The 22018-nt window shown below is 40.8% G+C and overlaps 1 protein-coding gene across 2 annotated transcripts in view; it reads right to left on the reverse strand.

The window, feature by feature from the left end:
• Positions 1–16508, reverse strand: part of chrna6 (cholinergic receptor, nicotinic, alpha 6) — a 34060-nt gene extending 17552 nt beyond the window's left edge. For both annotated transcript variants that reach the window (XM_078166340.1, XM_033625029.2), the window contains exons 1-2: positions 16297–16508; positions 1775–1914 (exon numbers count right to left, since the gene is read on the reverse strand). In XM_078166340.1, the coding sequence (XP_078022466.1) occupies positions 1775–1914; positions 16297–16354 (198 nt within the window). In that variant the 5' untranslated portion in view covers positions 16355–16508. The remainder of the gene's footprint in view (positions 1–1774; positions 1915–16296) is intronic.
• Positions 16509–22018: the final 5510 nt, after the last annotated feature.

The following is a 22018-nucleotide window of genomic DNA, read 5'->3' on the forward strand; positions in this document are numbered from 1 at the left end:
TGGATTATGACGGCTTTGGAGTGAGACCAGGCTGCAGTGGTGCTAAGTGGGCTAGCAATATTAGCGCCTGGTGATGTGGTTGGTGGGTGTTGTGTTGTTGGTAGAAGAAAATAGTTCCTACATCAAACTGCTCACAAAAAAGAAAGAGACATTGCTGTTGAGTTCTTCAAATGCATTTTTTTAGCTCCACATGCTGAGTTCCATCAAGTTCCATTATACTGAAGAGAAGGCAGACATCTCTATGGCCAATATTACCAACACTTGCCATCACATCAAAACAATAGACTAACATATAACACTACAGGTAAGAGGAAAAATGTGTATTTTCAACTTGGGGGGGAACTGTGCCTTTAAAAAAAGAAACAAAATAAAAATAAAGCCAGGAATACAAATACAAAACATTTTCAAAATGGAATTCATCCTCTAATCTTTGTCCTCTACAGCTGGAGTTGATTGACTGAAAAGGTCGACTGTGAGTAAGTTAATAATAGATGGAGAGGTTACAGATGTCACGTGCTCTCCACCTCTCTCTCTGACCCTTATTCAGTTTGATTTGCAGTCCTGTGATTCCCAGAATTCCACAGAAATACATACAGGAAATGCATCAGCCACATACACTGTATACAAGCAGATGTATGAAAATATGTGCACAGACACAATGTGGCACAATTCACTCAGTGCACCCATGAACACACATCCACACACTCACCTTTAGATTAATCTCACCTTGCCAAGCAAGCAGATATAGCTACATATCAGTCCAGTCTGAAAAAGGCTCCTGCAGGCAATTTTCCCTTAATCTGAGGATTTCTATCCTGAGCTGAAAACCTCTTTTCACCAGGGGATGTGCTGCAACCCCTCCAACCATCCCCCACCTGCATTAAACTTAACACTGCCAAAGCAAAACAGCACTGTCTAACAACACTGTGTGACATTTTCGCAATCCGTGAAATTGAACAGACTAAATAAAGACTGCATTCACTTTTTGCTTTCACTTCTCGCGTTCCGCAGCTTATCTTTTGCCTTTTCTGAATCAAAGGTAGAAAATATGATCAAGATGCTTGTTGGAAGACGTCTCTCAGCTCACACAGACACTCACATACTGTTGAGAGGATGCTATTAGTGAAATAACATTTCACCCCAGACATACAGAGAGGAAATGAAAGTGCAAAGGTGCTTAAAACACCTTTGATATATTGTTGAGTCTTTGCAAGCTTTGTGCGCATGTTATGATCACAACATCTACTACTTAGGCCTGTCACAATAACTACTTTCGGTGGAAGACAAATTGTCCTAGCAAACATTTGCGATAAACAATTTTATTGTCATTTTGAGACCATTTACTGCTACTGACATCATGATAATATACTAGCATAATCATGCAAGTACACTCATTCAAAGAGAAATTAAGTTGTAATTCTTGAGAGTATTCAGACATTGGAATTAGAAGGTGAACTTTTTAAAAAAATATCCTAAATAAATAAATGTTTCTGTTTCTGTTTTTGTGTTTGTTTATGTATGGAGGAGCTGAGCCCCGCCCACAGTGAAAACTCAAATAAGAGGACAGAAGTGGAAATGACAGCAAAACTCGTAGTTTTATTTTTATTAATTAATTAAAATGTTAGGGACAATAAACAAACGGGTATGTAAACACAACAGGCAATATCATACATGATCCTTAATCATTAATAAAAGACCTTGATAACTTGATAACGTAATTATCGTGACAGGCCTACTACTCCTGTTCGTGTGTGTGTTTGGGTGTTTAGCTTACAACTTTGACCAGCTGCGAGATGGAAACCTCGAACTCCACAGTGACGGGATCAGAGACATTCTCCACTGGTCTGATGAACTGGTTATATCTTCTGAACAGTTTCCTGAAGAGCCGGTCTTCTGCCTTGGATGAAAAGCAGTCTGGACAGACACAAAGGGAGCAGAGACAAAGAGGAGAGGGGCAGACAGAGGGAGACGGAGAGAAAGAGATCATTGACTGGATGAGTGAATGTGAATAAAAAGAAGAGTGGGAAGAAAATGCAACTAACTCATTGGAAATCTAATTGTCTCTAAGAAGGCTAATGCTGGCAGTGCTAATAAATCACAGAACTGTGAGAAAAACAGACATCATCCGTTTCCAGTTTTAATGCAGCGTCACATCAATAAGTCTTTTGAGTTTGTGGATTAATGTTTCATGATATTTGATGAATCGTCTATAAAGACGTCTCTGAGGATTATAGCTCCTCTGCTCAGATCATCAGAGTTAGAAGTCTACTTTGAACGAGCCAGTGACATGAGTTAACTTTTGAGAGATGTTTCTTTGTGTGATTTGACGGCTTTAAACAGAGTCACAGCGTTAAAAACTGTTAAGTCAGTGAGCACAAAGCAGCCATGTCCAATCTGAATGATATGGTTTCATAATATGCGATCTGTTATCTTGTATTCTTCAGGGTCATTCGCTGCTTTATTTTAGTCTTAACAGGCATCACTGAAAATCATTGTAACTGACCTGAATTCATAAATTAACTGACCACCACTGCAATTCATGCAGTGTCACTTTAAAAACCCCAAGAGTAATGCTGTCTGCCTATTTAGATAGCATTTCGGGCAGGTGGTATATTTCCATATCCAAGATGTCCTAGAATAGAATTCATTCAAGCTTAAATAAAAAATCTAAATGGAGATAAATCGCAGTGACAAGCATGTCCTCTTTTCTAGGTAGGTGTTGGCAGCTGAGGGGGCTCATCCTGTATAAGAACATGGTTTATTATAATTTACCTAAATATAGGTAGGTGTTCGGTTGGACTGCGGCTTACGTGCTGTATACATTACCAAAATAAGTAGGGCCTTATTTGCTAATTACCCAGGAAGGAACCTAGAAGGCCCGAGGCACAGTATCAGCATGTCTACCTAGTGAAAAATGCACGGCAAGCTATTTTAACTTAGTGCAGAGGAATTGAAGGCTGTAGCCTGAGGACAGGAGATGAAGTGCTGAAAGTTTTTTTTTCTTTTTTAGCGCAGGTGAGGAGTCGAGTTGCGGGAGGAGCTTCTAGCTCTGTTAGTGTTTTTGCCCCATTCTGTATTCAGATTTATTTGCCTTTCCTCTGTGTCAGAAACATTTCACTCTTGCAGATAATGTAACACTGGTACAGGTTTGTGTTATCATGGGAATCAGGACTGTGGCAAATTCAGAACACTGTCCCATGGGTGCTAAATTGACCCAAAATTGACCCTGAAAGTAAATTCATTTCAAGTCACAATTGTTAAAAAGACCAAACTTCATTTTTGATACTATTAATGTTGAGACTTTTTCATTTTAAGTGGCAGAGTCCACCATTTTTTTTTTTTTAGATATTTTTTGGGGCATTTTGCCTTTAATGGATAGGACAGTCAAGTGTGAGGGGGGGAGAGAGAGAGGGAGTGACATGCAGCAAAGGGCCACAGGCCGGAGTCGAACCCGGGCCGCTGCGGCAACAGCCTTGTACATGGGGCGTCTGCTCTACCACTAAGCCACCGACACCCCAGCAGAGTCCACCATTTCTGCCAGCATTCAAATTACTGTCCTGATTTCAAGAAATACAGTCTTTCTGTTCACTCTCCTGGCACTGTAACATAACAGTAACTTAAGTTACGAAACATTTCCTGTTGCCAGTGCTTCACATTTAGAGCATTTATCATATGAGGGCTTTTATTTTGAAGCAGCCACAGGACACACAATGTCACTGTAGTTTGTGGTAACCGCAATCATGAATCACAAATGCATTTATATTACACAGGTCATTTTGTACATTGTTTAAGAGCAGGTACGTTTTACATATCATACAAAACAGTAATGAATCAAGACAGGAGAGCAACTGAAGCTACAAACTACCTGCCTAATATCAGCCAGAGCTATCAATTGGTTACTCTCCATTTCCATCTTCAGTTTGACATTGCATTAACTCTAACCAATTACTGTTGGGTGGGTGGGTGGTTGGGTGGGGAGGTTGATTTTTCCTAACCAATCACTGGAGACCAACCAACATTTTTTCACTCTGACATTATCACAAACCGACGTTTGGTCATAGACTTTCCACAACTAGATGCGACATGAAAGATACCCTGGATGCATTGGTTGCTGATGTTCTGGGACTCCATGTCAAGTTCTGCCTGTTACATTGATTGTCTTCTTTCAAAATACACTTCCATTTTCACAGGAACATTAATGTTTACATACAGTCTCTTTCGAAATAAACACACTACATTGGTACAACACTGCAAATTGACTTGTTTTTTCAACAACTAATGCACATGGTTGGGTTTTGGAACAAAGAGCAGGGTTTGGCTTTAGAATCTTAAGGCACGTGAACACTGCTCTCCTGGGTGAAAGTTGGTGTTCGTTGCCGCCTTAACTTTAATTCTTGTCCCGCTGCATTTTCCCCTGATGTTGCCGGCCACCATTAAACTGTAACGACCACCGGCCGCGTATCATGCCAAGGTTAAAGGATGGCTTTTTTGTCGATGTCTGACGTTGGAAGTCACAGCCAAAGTGCTGGATTTTGACAACTTCAGAGTGACTGTCTCATTTAAGTCCATACTGATGCGTAACCATGCTCACCCACCTGTTTTGCTCTAAGAGTAGTAAACATAAAACAAACTACGATGTCGGGCAATATAGAGAAGACATCCCATCTCTGTATTGATTTAGAACGGCCTAGATAGCAGCACCTATCTTGTCTATAGAGTTCACCATTGTTATTTTTATTCCTCATTGGTTCTGGCTTGACAGCATCATTACTTCCACTCATGGCCCTGATTGGTTAATCAAGTCCCCCACTGGTTGTCCTTTTATTTTAACCAAGAAACTGCTGTTTCATGTCACCATGCCAGACAAATCATTAAACTTAAACTTGTGGAGTGGGCAGATTCAAAGGTCTGAACTCAATCAACTGCTGTTGTGTGAAGAATTACTTGTGCTGTGTGCAGTATGAAATCAGATTGTGGCTGCTTGTGGTTTGATGGGAAAGGACATTGCTGACTGACATCTTTATTCAAACAACATTAGTTTGTTTGGCTGCACTGTAAACTGACAAATTAGCTGCAGAAGGAGTGTTTGCCATCTCCAAAATTCTGGGATATCTTGTATTAAACAACACTTGCTGTTACCATGGTTACTACAGATGTTGCCAAATCTAGTTATGATATTAAATGACAGTGAAACTGCACACTTTACCAGACGAACCAGTTTATTTTGGTCGGGTAAGCTGCGAAAGTTTTCAAAGTGAACCATATCAAAGTGACAAGTTGAAAGTTCCCCACACAGTTTGCTGCCTCGAGGCCAACTGAGTCACAACAGCTATGCCTCCCGCTGTTTGTGAGGGTGATCACCCACTCTTCCTCCTTCAAGACCCCCAGTGCTCCCAGAGTTCTCACACAAAAACCCTGCTACACCCCCCCATCATCCTCTATAAATATCCAGATCAATACCACATTCTTCTCTGCTGGGCAGCTCTCAAGGTTGTTGAATGGAGGAGAGGATGCAGGAGGGAGCTGGATTGGAGAGGGACTGCACAGAAGGGATAAAGAAAGCAAGAAAGAAAAAACAAACTTATGTTTGTTTTTTCTTTCTTGCTTTCTTTCTTTATATTTCTAATAAACAGACAAAAAGACAAAGAAATATGGGAAGCAGTTAGACAAAGAAGACGTCTCCCATTCAGCAGAACTTTGCAGAATTTCTGTCACCTCAAAGGCAGAGATTTTTCAGAGCAGATTTTGCCTTGAGGTTCTTTTGTTGTTTTACCCTAAACTCTTCTTCAAATACGATCCTCATTTGATTAAAACCAGCAAAACTGAATTTGGGATAGATGAGAGAAAAATATCTTAATTAAAGTGGAGTTCTTTGGAGGAGGCCTTGAAATCCTAATGATGAAACCGTGTTGACCCTATTACATCAAGATCCCTTCCTCAAAGGCAAGAGATAACCCTGTTCATGCAGACAACAATGACACCAGAAACCCAGCTGGTGCTGAACTCCTGCTGACAGCCCTCCTGAGAGAACGACAAGAGGAATTAAAAAAAATACAAGGAGAGGAGAGGAGAGGAAAGGAGAGGAGAGGAGAGGAGACTGAAAGCAGACTGAAAGCAAAGCCTTCTTAAAATGTCATTCAGAAGATTATGTGAATCCAGACTGTAGCTTTGTATCTAGTAGCTGCCTAGCATGCACTAATGCTATGCTAAATAGAGTTTAAAGGGGGCATGATACCAAACATCTGATCCATGTTTGGCAAAAAAGTAAATAGCCTATGCCAATACACAGTGTTGTATGTTGTTGTCTTGATCGCAGAAGAGAAGAGAAGAGAAGAGAAGAGAAGAGAAGAGAAGAGAAGAGAAGGTAATTCTAATTAGAAGGTAAAAGAAAAGGAGTGGAGAAAGTAAATGGACTGAAATGGACTGTCATGGTGCATCGTCTACTTGTTGGTATAATTCCAAAGGCAGAGCTGCTCTCTGTTACACACCACTGACTAACCCAGTTCTTTGATCATAACAGGACACTGCACTCACACGCACACACACACACCCACACACACACACACACACACATACACACACAGACACACACACACACATACACATTTAACATGGTCAGATGCATTTCACGTTGGGAATCATAAAAGAACCAATTATGACAGAAAATGAGCCACAGGTTCTCCCCACTTTCATCTGGATTTGTCACATTTCTGTCCTCTCTCCCTCCCTCTCACTCTCTCCGGGTTTCCAATTATGACTCTACCAATCTCACTCGCCAGTTTTCACTGGCTGCTTTCATCTTGCCAGGATTAACATATCACGTGGCAAAAAGGTAAAGGGTGAAAAATTATTTACTAAAACAAAAATATATAGAAGACAGGTGAAAATGTTTTACATAATGCCTTAACTAAAACATGTTGCATCTTGCTAACCGTTACCAACTAAATGAGCATTAAACTATTTTTCAATTGACAGTTTTGTAAACACCTCCCCCACACTGCAGTTGTCCAATCATAGCTTAGAAACGAACTAGACAAGGCAGGTCTGTCATGTTGTGGCTTTTTGAAGCAGTGTACATGAGGATGACGTAAGAGCAAAGCAAGGCAAGGCAACTTTATTTGTAGAGCACATTTCATACACCAGGGCAATTCAAAGTGTTTTACAGAGCTATAAAATATAACACATAATGAAGGATACAGATTTTCAATGAAACAGTAATGAAAAGTGGTTCAAAAGGTAAAATTAATTACTGATTGATTTACAGTTTAAAGAAAATCACCATTAAAATTTGCAAAAGTGTAGGCAGGTGCAAAAATAAAAAGATTATTTTAAATGATTTCAAATTAAGTGAAGTAGGCAGTGTAAGAAAGGAATGTGTAGTCAGAGTCAGGGCTTGTCTAACATCATCTGGGAGGTTATTCCAGGTTTGTGCTGCATGATAAGAAAACACTGCTTCATCATGTTTTGCTCTAACTCTTGGGACGATCAGTGGGCCGGCCTCAGATGTCCTCACGGTCCTAGAAGGTTCATATGTCACAAGCATGTCAGAGATATATTTGGGTGCTTAGCCACAGTGATTTGTACACAAGCCACAAGATTTTGAAATCAAAATTTTGAAAGAGACCCACCCCTCTTCCTCTTTCTGTCTCTTTATCTGTCAAACTTAGGCAAAGCTCAGATCAAATGATTAAACTAGGCAGGCTGATCAAAATATAAGCCAAAATTCTGTCACTGCATTGTTTACTTTGCACCTAAAATGCCTTGAGAAACATATTATAGTGCACTGCTTGGCTCTTATATGAGGATTTGTGAATCTGTTTCTTCTATTGTAACATTTCTCACTCTTTTTTAGCTTACCATTTAACAGTAATCTGAGTGGCCTTTCCTAAAGCAGTCATATGTACTGATATAGTGGGAAAAGCACAGATGTTACATATAACGTCAGCGATGGCCCATTTTTATTCAAGTGTCCCAGTAAGTGTGGCAGTGAGCAAGTATGCATGATATAAGGACTCTGAACCTAAAGCAGCTTCATGAAATCCAGGTATCATTATTTTGTTATTCACACCTGTGATTTTCCTACTGTGACAAAATGCCTTCTGTGAAAACGGACTGTTGTGTTATCTTTGTGAAATCTAATTTGAAAATTCCCCAGTCAACATCTCATTAAACTGAATTCTGATCAAGTTCGATCAGGATTGTCAACCATAGGCTGTTTCATATTACCTTTCGGGAGTGAGTTACTGCCCCAAGCGAGGGAGTTTACGTATCACAGATGAGGGTAGAGTGAGATGAAACGGCGGTTTGGTGCAGTGTCAGCAGTGATGCAGGCACTGCGCCGGACCGTCGTGGTGAAGAGAGAGCTAAACTAGAAGGCGAAGTTTTCGATTTACTGGTCCATCCACGTCCCAACCCTCACCTATTATCATGAGCTCTGGGTAGTGACTGAAAGAATGAGACTGTGGATACAAGCAGCTGAAATGAGTTTCCTCAGAAGGGTGGCTGGGCTCAGCCTTAGAGATAGGGTGAGGAGCACAGATATCAGGAGGGAGCTCAGAGTAGAGCTGCTGCTCCTTCGAATCAAAAGGGGTCAGTTGAGATGATTCGGACATCTGATCAGGATGCCTCCTGGGCGCCTCCTATTCGAGGTGTTCCAGGCACGTTTAACTGGAAGGCAGAATATGCTGGAGGGATTACATATCTCGTCTGTCCTGGGGGTTCCCCAGGAGGAGCTGGAAAGCATTGCTGGGGAGAGCAACAGCAGGGGCAACAGGTTGAGCAAAGCGGTTGAAAATGGATGGATGGATGTTATATATTATACTATTTATCCACTAATTTAGAATGATATTCGAGCTTGGAAGGAAACGGACTGTGTTTTGTGATGGGGTGATGCAGGTGTTGTATTTCCATCACTGCGGATTGGAGCCAGAGCTGATGAATACCCGTGACCACTGCAAAGTCATCTGACCCAGGTGTAAATGCAGATTGGAACCTTTCCCACTGCATGCAAAAGTCAGATGTTAGTGAGTGTTAGTGGGTTTATTGTGCAGTGAGAAAGGGACTTAACTCTCTCATCCAAAGTGGGTTAAATATTAGCAAGCTAATGTTAGTTTGTCAGTTGATTCAGTTAGCTAAGGAACAGTTACACCTGTCAGTTAATTGGCGTAAATATAGAATGATGCAGGGATGAGTCCTAAAACCCAGAATTAAGTTAGCATTATAATACTCATGGTTCCCTCGTCTTGAGGTCAATGAGTTTTGTGAATGGGTTTTTGGTGTGGTATCTAAAATAAGGTCTGTGGTTAGCTTAAGAGACTTTTGCATTTTGTTCTATGACATAAAATATGCCAGTAATTACCCCACTTGTGAATTTTTAACCCTTTAGATGTCTTAAAAAAGGCAGCTCCCAACAAGTAGCCAACGAACTACAGAATGTCATCATATAGAACTCGGCTTTACAGCCTCGTTGTGGTGGTGACGTTAAGTTATGCATCTATAGTGTAGTTTGTTTATAGGCTAACATTAGCTTTTTAGTTTTGGCAATTTTATCTACACTTAAAAAATCATGAAAGTGGTGTTCAGTTTTGAGGATTGTCTTGCTAAACAACACATTTAAGTATCATAAACATTTGTTTGACACAGAGCTCGTTATCTGCAAAATCAGGGATCAAATGGGAAAATCCCATTTTGCTTTTCCATGCAGTAACCAGGGCGACGCTAACTCTATTTAGCAACAACTAATCTCTGCAAAAGAACTTGCTTATGTGGTACAACCTGGTTTAATTTATGTATAAATAACCACTTACAAGGGTGGCAAAACTGGCTCCTAATCAGCACCAATACAATGACACTACTGTGACAATACTGTAAGCCATATGTTATATGGAATATAGCGTCGTGCAGTTTTAATTTTTGCAACTTTTTTTGTACTAATTCTGTGCTGTCATGTCAGGTATGGAGAGGCTGTGTCCTTCCAGCATTATCTTTTCGACCATTGCATGAATATAGGCATGCTTATTGACTATATCTGTCCTAATATGATAATACGTAAAATATAACAAGCAGTCTGATGTGTCTTCTGACATCACTGTACAGCTATAAAGTCATTGGTTGAGCTAATTTTTTCAATCAGACTTTTTTTAAAACAAAATTCAGCTGTAGCTCATGATTGAGGAAATATGAGGAGGTCATGATTACAGTAAACTCAGCTGAATGTGCTGGTAATGTACTCAAATGCACAGTATCAATTATTGAAGTCACTGTGCAGAATCTGTCAAAAAACACTTAGAAAGCAACTTAGTTAAAATATAGATCCTGTGAGATATTTAATGCACTCGAGACACGAGGGTCTCAGGTCAACTTACATACTATAAAAAAAGTAGTCCAGGGATGACTGTCATTGAGGATGATGATGAAGAGTGAGTTTGAGGAGATGGAGGAGGGGGGGAAGAGGGAGAGGGTGAAGGACGGATAATGAGTGATGGAGAGGAAGAGACCATTTTATGGGCTGTTTGAGAGGATACTGTTAGAGAGCCATTTAGCCTTCATTCTCCCCTGAGCATGCAAATGCTTTTAAAGGAGAGTGAGCGAGAGAGGCAGAGAGGAAACCAGAGAGAGGCAGGGGTGAAAGAGAAAGTGTGTTTTTACTTTTACATCTTCAGCATGTACAATGCTTGTATGGTAAACACTGTATAAAGGAGTAATTGCTCAGCGATGAGCTGAAATGCTCTGTTCGTGCTGTTTGTTTTCCTTTTGTGCCTGTAAAGCTGAGTTGAAATGAGCTGGAGTCAACTGACAGAGATTAAACAGGGAGAGAAAAGTAGAGAGAGGGAGAGAGACAGCAGAAAAGACGGAGATAAAACTGAGTAAGATGAAGTAGAAAGCTGATGACAGCAACAGAACCTGAGAGATTTGTGAGTGAGAAAGTGTGGAGACAGGTGCAAAGAGCCTGAGAAGATAGGATAGTGGAGCAGGGATAGGACTGTGTGTGACTGTGTGCATGTGTGTGTGTGTGTGTGTGTGTGTCCAGTAAATGGAATAGAAAAAGATGAGAAACCTATGACAGCAGAATGCTCTTTGTCATCAGTGTCAAACCTCCGCAAACAACTTCCTTTCATTCTGTCTTTGTCTTCTTTTAAAGGAGATATACGCACTAATATAGGGCCAATACAGTGCTATTAAAAGCCTCACGACATTCACAGAAGACCGCACACGTCTCTGTGCACTCACACATTTTCACGCAGAAAGAAAATGAACATTTTTAACACCCAAAATGAGCAGATCAAATAGAAATTGCACATCTTTCCCTCAAGGCGCTTTCCCCCCAAAAAGTGGGTTACATGAATTTAAATATGTTTCATTATAAGAGTCGTTCAATCTCTGTAGTTTAATATCTCAACAGTGGTTTCCTCGTTTAGAAATGAACATTTTTGTAGTGATTAGGCTTAAATGACACCCTGAAGTGGCCATTTTCTTATCTCTGGACTTAAGGAAATGTCATCTTAAAGGTCCAGTGTGTAAGATTTAAGGGGATTTATCTAGTAGAGGGAATTGCAGATCACAAACAGCTGAAATTTCTCCTGGGTAGAATTCCTTCAGTGTTAATTGTTCAGGAGGTTTGAACCAGGAGCTGAATTATCCACAGAGGTCTGTTTCTCTCCAAAACAAATGGACCAGGTGATTAAAACTGTTAAAAACACTGAATGAAGCAGTTTCACATTACAAATCAGTGTTCTTCCTACGCTGTTTGGCACATTGCAGATGGGCCACTCGCCTAGCACCTACTAAAGTGTGCTCACCTGTTTCCCTGATACCTTAATGTGTGCCCACTTTAGTTCTGATCCAGACGTTCAGGAGGCATTTATAGAGAACCAAATTATCCACTGAGGTCTCTATCTCTCCAAATCAAACAAGCGCGGTGATTTAAATCAGTAAAAACACTGTATAAAGCAGTTTGACTTTGCAAATCAGTGTTTCTCTGACACTGTTTGGCATGTCAGAGAAGGGCCACTTGCCCAGCACCTGCCACTGTGTGCTCACCTTTTTTCTCTGATTACTTAAGATCCAGATGTTCAGGAAGTTTTTACCAGGAGCTTAATTATCCGCAGACATGTCCTTATCTTCAAAATAAACAGACCAAGTGATTTAAACAGATGAAATCACTTAAAAAAGCAGTTCTACGTTAAAAAATCTGTGTTTTTCCAACGCTTATCTCGGAGGGGCTTCTAAGTATGGTGGCTGATGGGAAAATGCGAATGGCCCTATCTAGAGCCAGTGCTTGGTTTGTACATTCTGGGCTACTATAGAAACATGACGGTGCAACATGGCAATCTCCGCAGTCAATGATCCAGTCCCTATGTAGATATAAATGGCTCATTCTAAGGTAACAGAAACACAACAATTTTTATTTTCAAATGATTATACACTTAAGAAAACTCAATTTTCGCTAATATAGACCCCTAAATTTGACACAGTGGACCTTTAAACTTGGAGAAGCTAGAGCCCAAAAAACTAGGCATCAACAATGTGTCTTCTTTATTTATATGCTATATTATTACGAAAAGCATTAAAACAGAAACCTCTGTTGGCGCATGTTATTTACTACAATATTGCTTTTCTGTTGACTGACACTGGATTTGTGTGTTCTGTGGAAATTAAGAAAACACTCCCAAACTTTATGTGTTCCAGTTAGACGGGCAGCGGGGTGTTGATGACAACAGGCAGATGATTACAGCATTGTGAAATGAACACTGCAGTGTGAGGTGTTCTCGATACATTTATCTGTGAGTCAGTTTGTGTTTAGCCCCGCCCCCTCTGCTCTGTGTTCTGCTCTATAAATGTTACTGTGATATAAGCCTTGTTACCACGCAGCTACACACACACACACACACACACACACACACACACACACACACCCCATAACCGCAGTTCAGTGACCAGATCATCAGTCATGCATTCAAATACACAGCAGCCTCTATTTGAAAACAAGGGACAGCGTGATGAAAATACCTACAGGCTGAAGTAACACATTAGTAGTAGCACATTTTTAAACCCCTGGAAGCAACACCTATACTGTATGTATGTGTACATGCTATTTACTCCTTGTGTGCATTTTGAAGGCACAGGGACCTCTGTGTGTATATGAGTTGGTGTAGATGTGTATTAGGCTAAAAGTCTTGAGGTACGGCATGCTGTTTGTCACAATTACCCCACAATCAGCCCTGAAAAAGGATGTGATGTCACAGTTTTGTAGGAAGGATGTAGGTATTATATGAATGTTGATTAGAGATATTACAAATTGTAATCAGTCTGTTTCTGCAATGCAATGCTACAGTTTTTAGTCGGGTATACTGCACTTAACATGGTGGTGATACACCCCCAGAATAGTGACTTTTAAAGCTCCAGACACAGTGCATCAGTGTTTTTACTGGATGACTGATCACATCCATAAGTTTAAAGTTGAATTTAGGTGAACTCTGATATGTGTGACCATCAGAGCTGCCTGTGGATTGCACAGAAACAGGAAATGCATGGTTCTCTATAGAAATAAACAGGAGACAGAGCAAAATGTTTGTGTAGTGAAAAAGTGATTTTTAAGTGTCCTCAATTCAAACATGTCTCATACAAAATATGTTTATATACCACATGTTTGCTTTGCCAAATATGCTACAGAGGAAACATAATTGCTGCCCTGATTACATTCATTAGCAAAATTTCCTCTAAACCAGGAGTGTGACATCCCTATAGTGCACATTAGGAGGAGGTCCAAGTGGATGGATGCATGCACAAAGCACAGGATATTGGCATCTCTGACGAGGGTTCTTGTCTAGCGTCCAACATGTTAGGCTTCTAAAAAAAACTTAAAATCAGCGTTGATGTTGAACATTTAATGAAGACTATGATCTTTGTTTAACCTTAACCAAGTGCTTTGGGTTGCCTAAACATAAGCAAAGATGTTGTAGGTGCCATGACAAAGAATTCAAGTCTTTGCAGTTTGCACATACAATCAGGACAGACATACATTCAGTATAATATTTTCCTCAATATGTGAGCATTACATCTCCTCCAAAACACACATATTCATTTTATTGCAAGTGAAGTTTTTTCTTTAGCAGATAAAATAGCTTGTTTTGTTATTGGGTAAAAACATCTGTAAAAATACGCTGAGATTTGCAAGTGTTCTAAAATTTGTAAAGGTGTAGATATTCTCAGATTTATAAGTTGTCTAAAATTTGTGAATTTGTAAAATGATCAGACATGTGAGAGTACTTGAACCTATAATGATGCAAAGCAATCTGTCAATGTGCAGTGAGTGAAATTTTACTATGATTTGTGGAAATGTAGATCAAACATAACACTTTAAACTTCATTGCACAAAAAAGTCCTAAGCCTCAGAGTAGATGTTTGAAAGATATCAGTAAAAAGCTCACCTGCTAGCTGGCTACCATTAGCTACTGTAGCTGAATCCCCCACTAAATACCAGTAACTTCAGGAGTATTCGCACATGGGAGACGTTTGCCCTGAGGGCTTTCAAGTCTATTGATTTTAACCCACACCACAAATCTTTATCCCCCTAACCTTAAGCAAGAAGTCCCTTTATGGAAGACAGCCCTGGAAGAAATCTTCTCTCAGCAGCGGAGTGTTTAAGAAGGTTTGACGCACTTCCCAGAAGTCCCTCTGACTTTAGCAGTGTGTCTGAGTTCACATTTACATGTTCAGCTTGAGATTCAGGTTCAAAACTTTTCACGCTCATTTATAAATGTTTAGATGCAAACTTTGCTTCTGAAAATGTGGGAAACAAGGGAGTGAGAGAAACACACACACACACACACACACACACACACACACACACATAAACACTCACACACAGACACCTCCCAGCCAGGAGGGTCATGCATGGTATAAAATATGTGTGTGGAGCCTGATAAACCATAAAAGAGCCTATCTGCCACCTTGCATAAATCAGATATGCTGCTATTTATGCCCGTGGAGCAAATGTTTACGTTACCGCTTTGAAATGCCGCAGCATAATTACTCTTCCCCTGCATCTATTCCACAGAGTGGCTCCAGGTCACATCCAAGCGCTCTGCCTCAGCTGCGGTCAGTGATTAAGTCTGGGTGCATTTCAATAATACCACATCCCTCCTTCCCTCTTCCCTCCTTCCTCCCTCCCCCTCATCCTGCTTCCTTCCATTAATCTGTACCCTCTGCCTCTGTCACTCTCTTCCTTCCGCCCTTCCTTATCGCATCAATTTCACAGACAAAGCTGTTCTCATCTTGTTTTAACCTAATCTCAACCGCCAATACATCCATAATGTTGACATTAACTTCTTCCTAATACTAAGCTTAACCAAGTTAAACACAGCTTGTAACCCTGAAATACCCCCTTTGAAAAGGTGAGGATCCATCAAAATGAGCCTTAAATGACCCCAATTCAATAAATATCTTCACTCTAAAACTTTTTCCATCTTTCACAAAGACATACAGGAACAAACACACTTATAAAAAAGTCAATACAACTTTTTTAATCGGGTATAACCAAAATAAGGTTATCAGACTTATCCAAAGACGCACATGGCATTGAGAAAGGTTTTTATCAAATGCCTGCAGACGGCATGCCTGAAATCCGCCTATATGCCCTCTGTCTGGAAAAATACAATGTTAGCACAGGCCCTGTGTAACTCTACAAAACTCTCTCACCAGCCGTAAACTGCGAAACAGATCCTGTAAACAAATTCATAATCTGTTTTGGTTTCCTGAAATCACGACTGACGCCTCAAAACAAAATTTGCATTCATCAAAATTCATTTCCCGGATTCTTCTTCTGCATTTCATTTTGTTGGCCTAGTTAACACAAAACCTGGATATGTATATATGTATGGATGAGGTTTACGACACGATCATGTCGCGAGGAAAACAACTTTGAATTCATAGTGGCTGAAAAGGACAATCTGGCATCAAATCTTAGGACACCAGCGATTATTTTTTATACATTTTCAAATCATGATAAAACTGAAAAATAGTTGAGGCTGATTATCTGTGACCAGCTTTAATGGCTGAGGAACTTCTTGGCTTTTACGCGCAGGGTAGAAACTCCAGCACATTGCTGCTGAGACAAAGTTATTGAAAAGCGTTTGACTGAACCATCACAAAATCCAACTGTCCGGACACTGGCGCGCAAATCTCACACCGTATCATCTCCTAATCTTACAACCCAAACGATCTGATAATCTTTATGTTTCTGAAAGCATCAAATCCACATACTATACAAGCCTACCTGGGTTAAATCCTTCTTACCTTGTGCCATCAAACCCACGAGAAGAAGCAGCAAAGTCCATCTCGCCACCGGCTGCATCTCTCCCCCGTGTCGTTTGGGGATCTTCTTCACTTTTTTTCAGAGGGAACTCTGTCGGTTCAATCGATGAGCAAAGAAATAATTTAGTGTAATGGCACGAAAACGCGCGTCCCTCCCCTGGTGCCGCCTGTCTCGCTCTGCCGGTGCGCTCCTTCCTGATCTGATCCGAACTTGATTTCGCTCGTCCCTCCCCTACGAGCGCAAAGCTCCCCCCTGGCGCATCCATACGGACTCCACACAGGGAGGGAAGAGCCGCCCTAACACTTGGAAGCATAATAGACGTAATTTGATTCATTGGATGACAGGAAGAGAAAATTAATTCATAAACACAATAAATATGAGCCTAAATTCATGAGGGGTGTTTGGCACTGGTGACTAGTCACTGCACTCACCATGTTTTTATAGGTTTAAACAATGTTAGGATTGCGCAAAAAAGCCAAAACTCACACTTGGTAGCATTCAAATGGCTCTTAATTTGTGTCAAGTCAGAAAGGTCAGTAACCACAATGATGAAAGAGACTAATGTCTGACTTAATTGCAGATTGTCTTAAGAAGGAAGCTGCTCCGCTTTTATACCAGGTTCTCGGCTGATACAGACGTGGTACAAAGTTTCTATGAGATGGTAAAGGCAGGAGTGAATGATTTCTCGCCCCTGATGTGTGTAGAGATAGCAGTACTTCAGCACCACGGACAGCGCCAGCGTGTTTCAGTGAGAGCTGCCCGTGGTGCTGAAGTCAGCTTACTCTATTTAGAGGTGTGTTTCACATTAATTAGATGTTGAAAGACATCTATCTGAATCATGTCAGTGTACTCTGATGAGTTTAAGTACAGTCTTTGCATCACTTCAGACTGTTTGCGTCGCCACATCCAGCATTTGGAGACGGACCGTTCAGCGTGCTGCTGTGTCTTTTCCCAGCCACTAAACTGCAGCACTGCGCTGCGCTGCGCTGAGGAGGAAAGTTTAGCTGCTCCGAAACATCGTTTCATGTCTCATTGAGAAGCGCTGCTCGTATTATATGCTCCCCAGGTGCCTCCGGATCGCGTTGATTATGTTTAATTTTAGCCCGCGATTTTCCACGCTTTGACGTCATCCAACAAAGTAATTAAAGGAGTGATGCTCAACCGAGCCGAGCCGAGCCGACACAACAAACCTTCAGTGAGTGGTTGGAAAGTGAAGGAGACAGAACTAGAGGATGTGTCCTGGACAGAGAGGGAGAGGGGGACTGGATTTACCTATTAACTCGATGTTTGTTTGTGTGTGTGCAAATGTGTAGATGCAGGGGGCACGCCCCCTCAATAGAACATGTGCATCTGTTTCCCCCAATAAAAACATAAAGATAGCAGAGGACCTTTATTGGACACAATTAAAGACGTTTACACTATAAATTGGTGCAGAAAATTCAGCAGAATACAGGAAATTAAGTGTTTGATGGTCTAAACTTTCTGTCAGACCCCTTAATTCATGTGTGCCCCCTCAATTTTTAAAACGAAACCCACGCCCTTGTGTGTGTGCCTTTCCCCACTTGCTTATTCAAGGACACACACCCAAGGACACACACAAACACACAAAGGTGCTTATTTCTGTTGACATTGATAAATTACTGGTGAGGGCAGATTTTCAGACTCTACTCCAGACTGAGTCCTGTGAATTTCCATAGAAAATGGTAATAACTGTCACAAGAAAGGACAGCAGAGGAGATGCCTGACACCAAAGTAACTGAGCTAGAAAGCCATATAAAAGTTCATGGGCTGAGATCAGTGCGAAAATAGTCAATTTATCAATTTATCAAGACATCACTGCACAAAAAGGTGAGTAAAAACAGCAGCAAATGTTTCAGTCCTTAACTGTCGATGACAGTTATCTCCTCTGCCATCATTTCCTGTTTTTCTATTGTACCAACACACCCAAGAAAAACTTTTTTTGTTGCTCCAAGTAGGCACAGTACCACAGCAGCCCTAATAACTCTCACAACTCACTCAGAGGTTGGGGGGGCTCCCTGGTTCTCTCAGGTCCCTGAACCTACGCCCATTAGCATAGGTGTAGATTTTTTTGGGGGAAGGAGGTGGTCATGCAGGTGACACGTCCCCCTCAATATATGAGCATGTGTATTTGTCCATTCTACCAAAAACATGAAAGTAGCAGGGGAATTAAAGACATTTACACTATAAATTGAGAAACTTTGCATAAACATTTATCAGAATGCAAGAAATTAAATGGTTGAAGCTCAAAACTTTCTTGAGAAGGACCCCCAAAGCCCCCCTTTCATATGTGTGGGTGGATTGTGAGACAGCTGAGACTCTTACTTGTAGTTGTTCTGTGTCTCTTTGAGGTATTTTTGTGTCTCTTTGCATTCCCTTTGCATCTCCATATGGTCTTTTGTGTCCCCATGTGGTCATTTTGAGTCTCTTCTTTGTGGGTAAGTTAATTTGAGTGACATTTTACAGGTGAAGGCCGGGGGCAGGGTCATGACACCTTATATTAGGCCCCTGGGCCTGTGCTCGGCATGCCTATTCACTAATCCATCCATGCTGGTAGGCCTGTTAAATATTTATCCATGCTTACTAGTATATTATGTATTAGATCTTAAAGATGCAAATACATGTTTCAGTATGTTGAATTGTTTTGTCACATAGTTCAGTGACCTATTATTATTTTAAATGTACCATAATTTGAAAAGGAAAATCACTGAGCCATATGTCCGATACACCCATTAATTTAGTTTAATATTATCTTTTAAATTGATTACCAAGATAACGAAACGACTGCAATAAGAGACGGGATGAAACGATTATTACTTTTGCAATACTTAAGTGAAACAGGGTGGTGTGTTTGCCTCAAGTGAAACTCTACCAGATGTAGGATATAAATATCCTGTGAGTATATGCAGCATACTATATGGGTGTGTACACTGTCTATACACACACACTTTATGACAGGACCTCCCCCTTCACCCTCAGGCCATATCACCAGGACAAACACAATCAACCTTCACAACAATGTCTGAGTGTTGTCACCACAATCCCCTCATTCCAACACAAGTAAAAACATCAAAACAGTGTGCATCTCTCCTCTTCTTCCTTATTTAGCTATTGAAAGGATTTTAATCCCAACAGGCAAGCGCTGCATAAAAAGGACAGATGAGGGAAAAACAGAATAAGCACGGTGGGGATAATGTGTTTTTGCTGTTGCTGGTGTCGCCATCTGACAAGTGCTGAGCTCACAGTGTGGCGTCATGACACGCTTGTCTTCACCAGCCTTATTAGTGAAGCGGTTTGGAGAAGGAACTAGGTGAGAATCAGTGTTTCTGCCAGGATTGTTTAGCGTGACGCACCATGGCCTGTGCTGCTGCTCTGCCCTGGACGATGTTTAATTCATGTTTTTCGTAAAAGCTGGATGCGCCGAGCCCAAAAGCCATTAGTGTCATCCTCTTTTCTCTCCGCAGCGTCATCTCTCCATTTGCACTTCCTCTCCTTTCAGTCGTCATCCCAACAATAACTTTCTTTATCAATCTCTGCCCTCCTTTTCATACTTTTCTTTTCATCTCAATCCTCTTGTTTTACTCAATTCTCCTCACTTGCTCAATCTTCCCTTCCATGCCTTCTGTCACCCTCCTCCTTTCACCTCACATACCTCCAACATGCTTTTCCCCCCTGCACCTCTTATTCATACAACGTACACTGGTGCCATCTTTCTGCCTCAAGTGAAACACAACATATAAAAATATCTATCTGCCTCGCTAGAACTTTTAGACCATCCTGAATTATTCACATCCGCATATCTGCGCCACATCCCCTGACCCCGAGAGAAGTGCTTTTATTTTCATCTCCAAGTAATGAAATCTGGATGGCCTTTTTTATTCTCCCTGGCATGATCATCTCACCGAGGTGGGTTTAATGGAGCGGAGGTGATCAGAGGCTTCTGAAAGCTTCCAGGAGGCAGGGAGGTGGATATCATGTCTTCCTTGTATGGTGAGAAAAGAAATAAGAGTGGTGGTATAGTATAGTAGGTCAGGGTTGCAATATGGACAGAGCAAAATGCATGACTGTCAGAGAGGTTCAGCGCTGCTGCATCCAGGAAATCATTCAGTCGGACTCACCAAACAATAGTCTGTTCTACAAATGGCTGACTGTGATGCAATGCACAACACAAGTGAAATATATCATGGTGATACAATACATGCACCTTATTAGTTGGTCTAATGAGGTCATAAGTAGAAGATTAAATATAGTTTTGACTGTCTAAATACTTGTTCTTTGTTAAGTGTAAAGAGCTGCATCCTCCACACTTTTCATGATGCTATTCCAGTAGGAAATGCAGCAATGTATCTGTAAAAAACAATCACTTTTCGTGGCACTATCCTGGCAGGAAATGCAGTGATGTATCTGTAAAGAACAATCACATATTGTGGCGCTATACTGGCAGGAATCGCAGCAATGTCTCTGTAAACTTTTCATGGCACTATGCTGGAAAAACAGCAATGGGTCACTAATGAACAAAACCCGATGGAAGCACAGTGATGGCTCATTAAACTCACCTAGGTGCCACGCCATCCCCTTCACTTCCTGATGACAAAGTCAGCTCGCACACTACATCACTTTAGAGACATTACATAACTTTGTGTGAAACATGCAAATGTAACGTATCTGTCTCTGCAGAAACATACAATGTCCACATTTTCCTCTAGCAACTGGGCTTGGACAGCATGCCTAGCCATCTTAAGCCAAAATATGATTTTTTTCTAATCATAATCAAGTGATTTTTGAGCCTTAACCTAACATACATAATAGCATACAAATGTGACATATCTGTGGTTTGCAGGAACAGGCAATGCCAGCGCTGTTTCTGGCGATTGGGTTGGCAGTCCATATGTGTCATTCTCTGCACTCTGCTGACCTCTTTCTGGTTGAGATCACAGATATAGATTCAATGTAGATTCAAATAAGTTTATTTAAAAAGTTTTTAATTCAACTTATCTCCTCCTAGATCTGAATGTTGTAGGTGATTACTGTAACTGTCAAATAGAATTACTCTGCAGAGTTATGGTAAATAGAGTTATTTTAAACAAGTCACTTTTACCACGATCGTCACCACTGTTTTAATGCAAATAAAAAAGTATGCATAAATGAAGTGTTTCATTCAATCATGATGAAACTAGGCGGCTGTGGCTCTTGTCCACATCCTGAATCATCCTGGAGCTAGACAATGAACCCCAAAGTGCTCCAGTGTCTGTGTATAGGGAACAAAACACCATAATGAATGTAATAAATGACTATTTATTGCTTAAATGGCGGCTTAAGTGCACCCATTGAATCTGACGTCTTTACATGAGCAATCTTTTGTTTCATTTGTTTTCTCAAAGAAGCAGTCAACAGTCAACAGCAAAATATGTATTCAGACCACAAGAAACGACCTCAGTAAACACTTCAGTAAACCACATTCTATGTGGTTGTTGTTTACATAAAATGACATGAGGTCTGCCAGCAGATGCAATCTTGCTCTTGAACAAAGGATTATCAGCTTAATGAACACACACACACAGATGAATGCAGGTGGAAGACCACATATAAACACACACGCACACGCACACACACACACACACACACACACACACACACACACACCTACACAAATACATCTGTTCATTTGTCTGATTACAGAGAGCA

Source organism: Epinephelus lanceolatus, chromosome 3 (assembly GCF_041903045.1).
Source record: "Epinephelus lanceolatus isolate andai-2023 chromosome 3, ASM4190304v1, whole genome shotgun sequence".
In the NCBI taxonomy this organism is placed as follows: Eukaryota; Metazoa; Chordata; class Actinopteri; order Perciformes; family Serranidae; genus Epinephelus; species Epinephelus lanceolatus.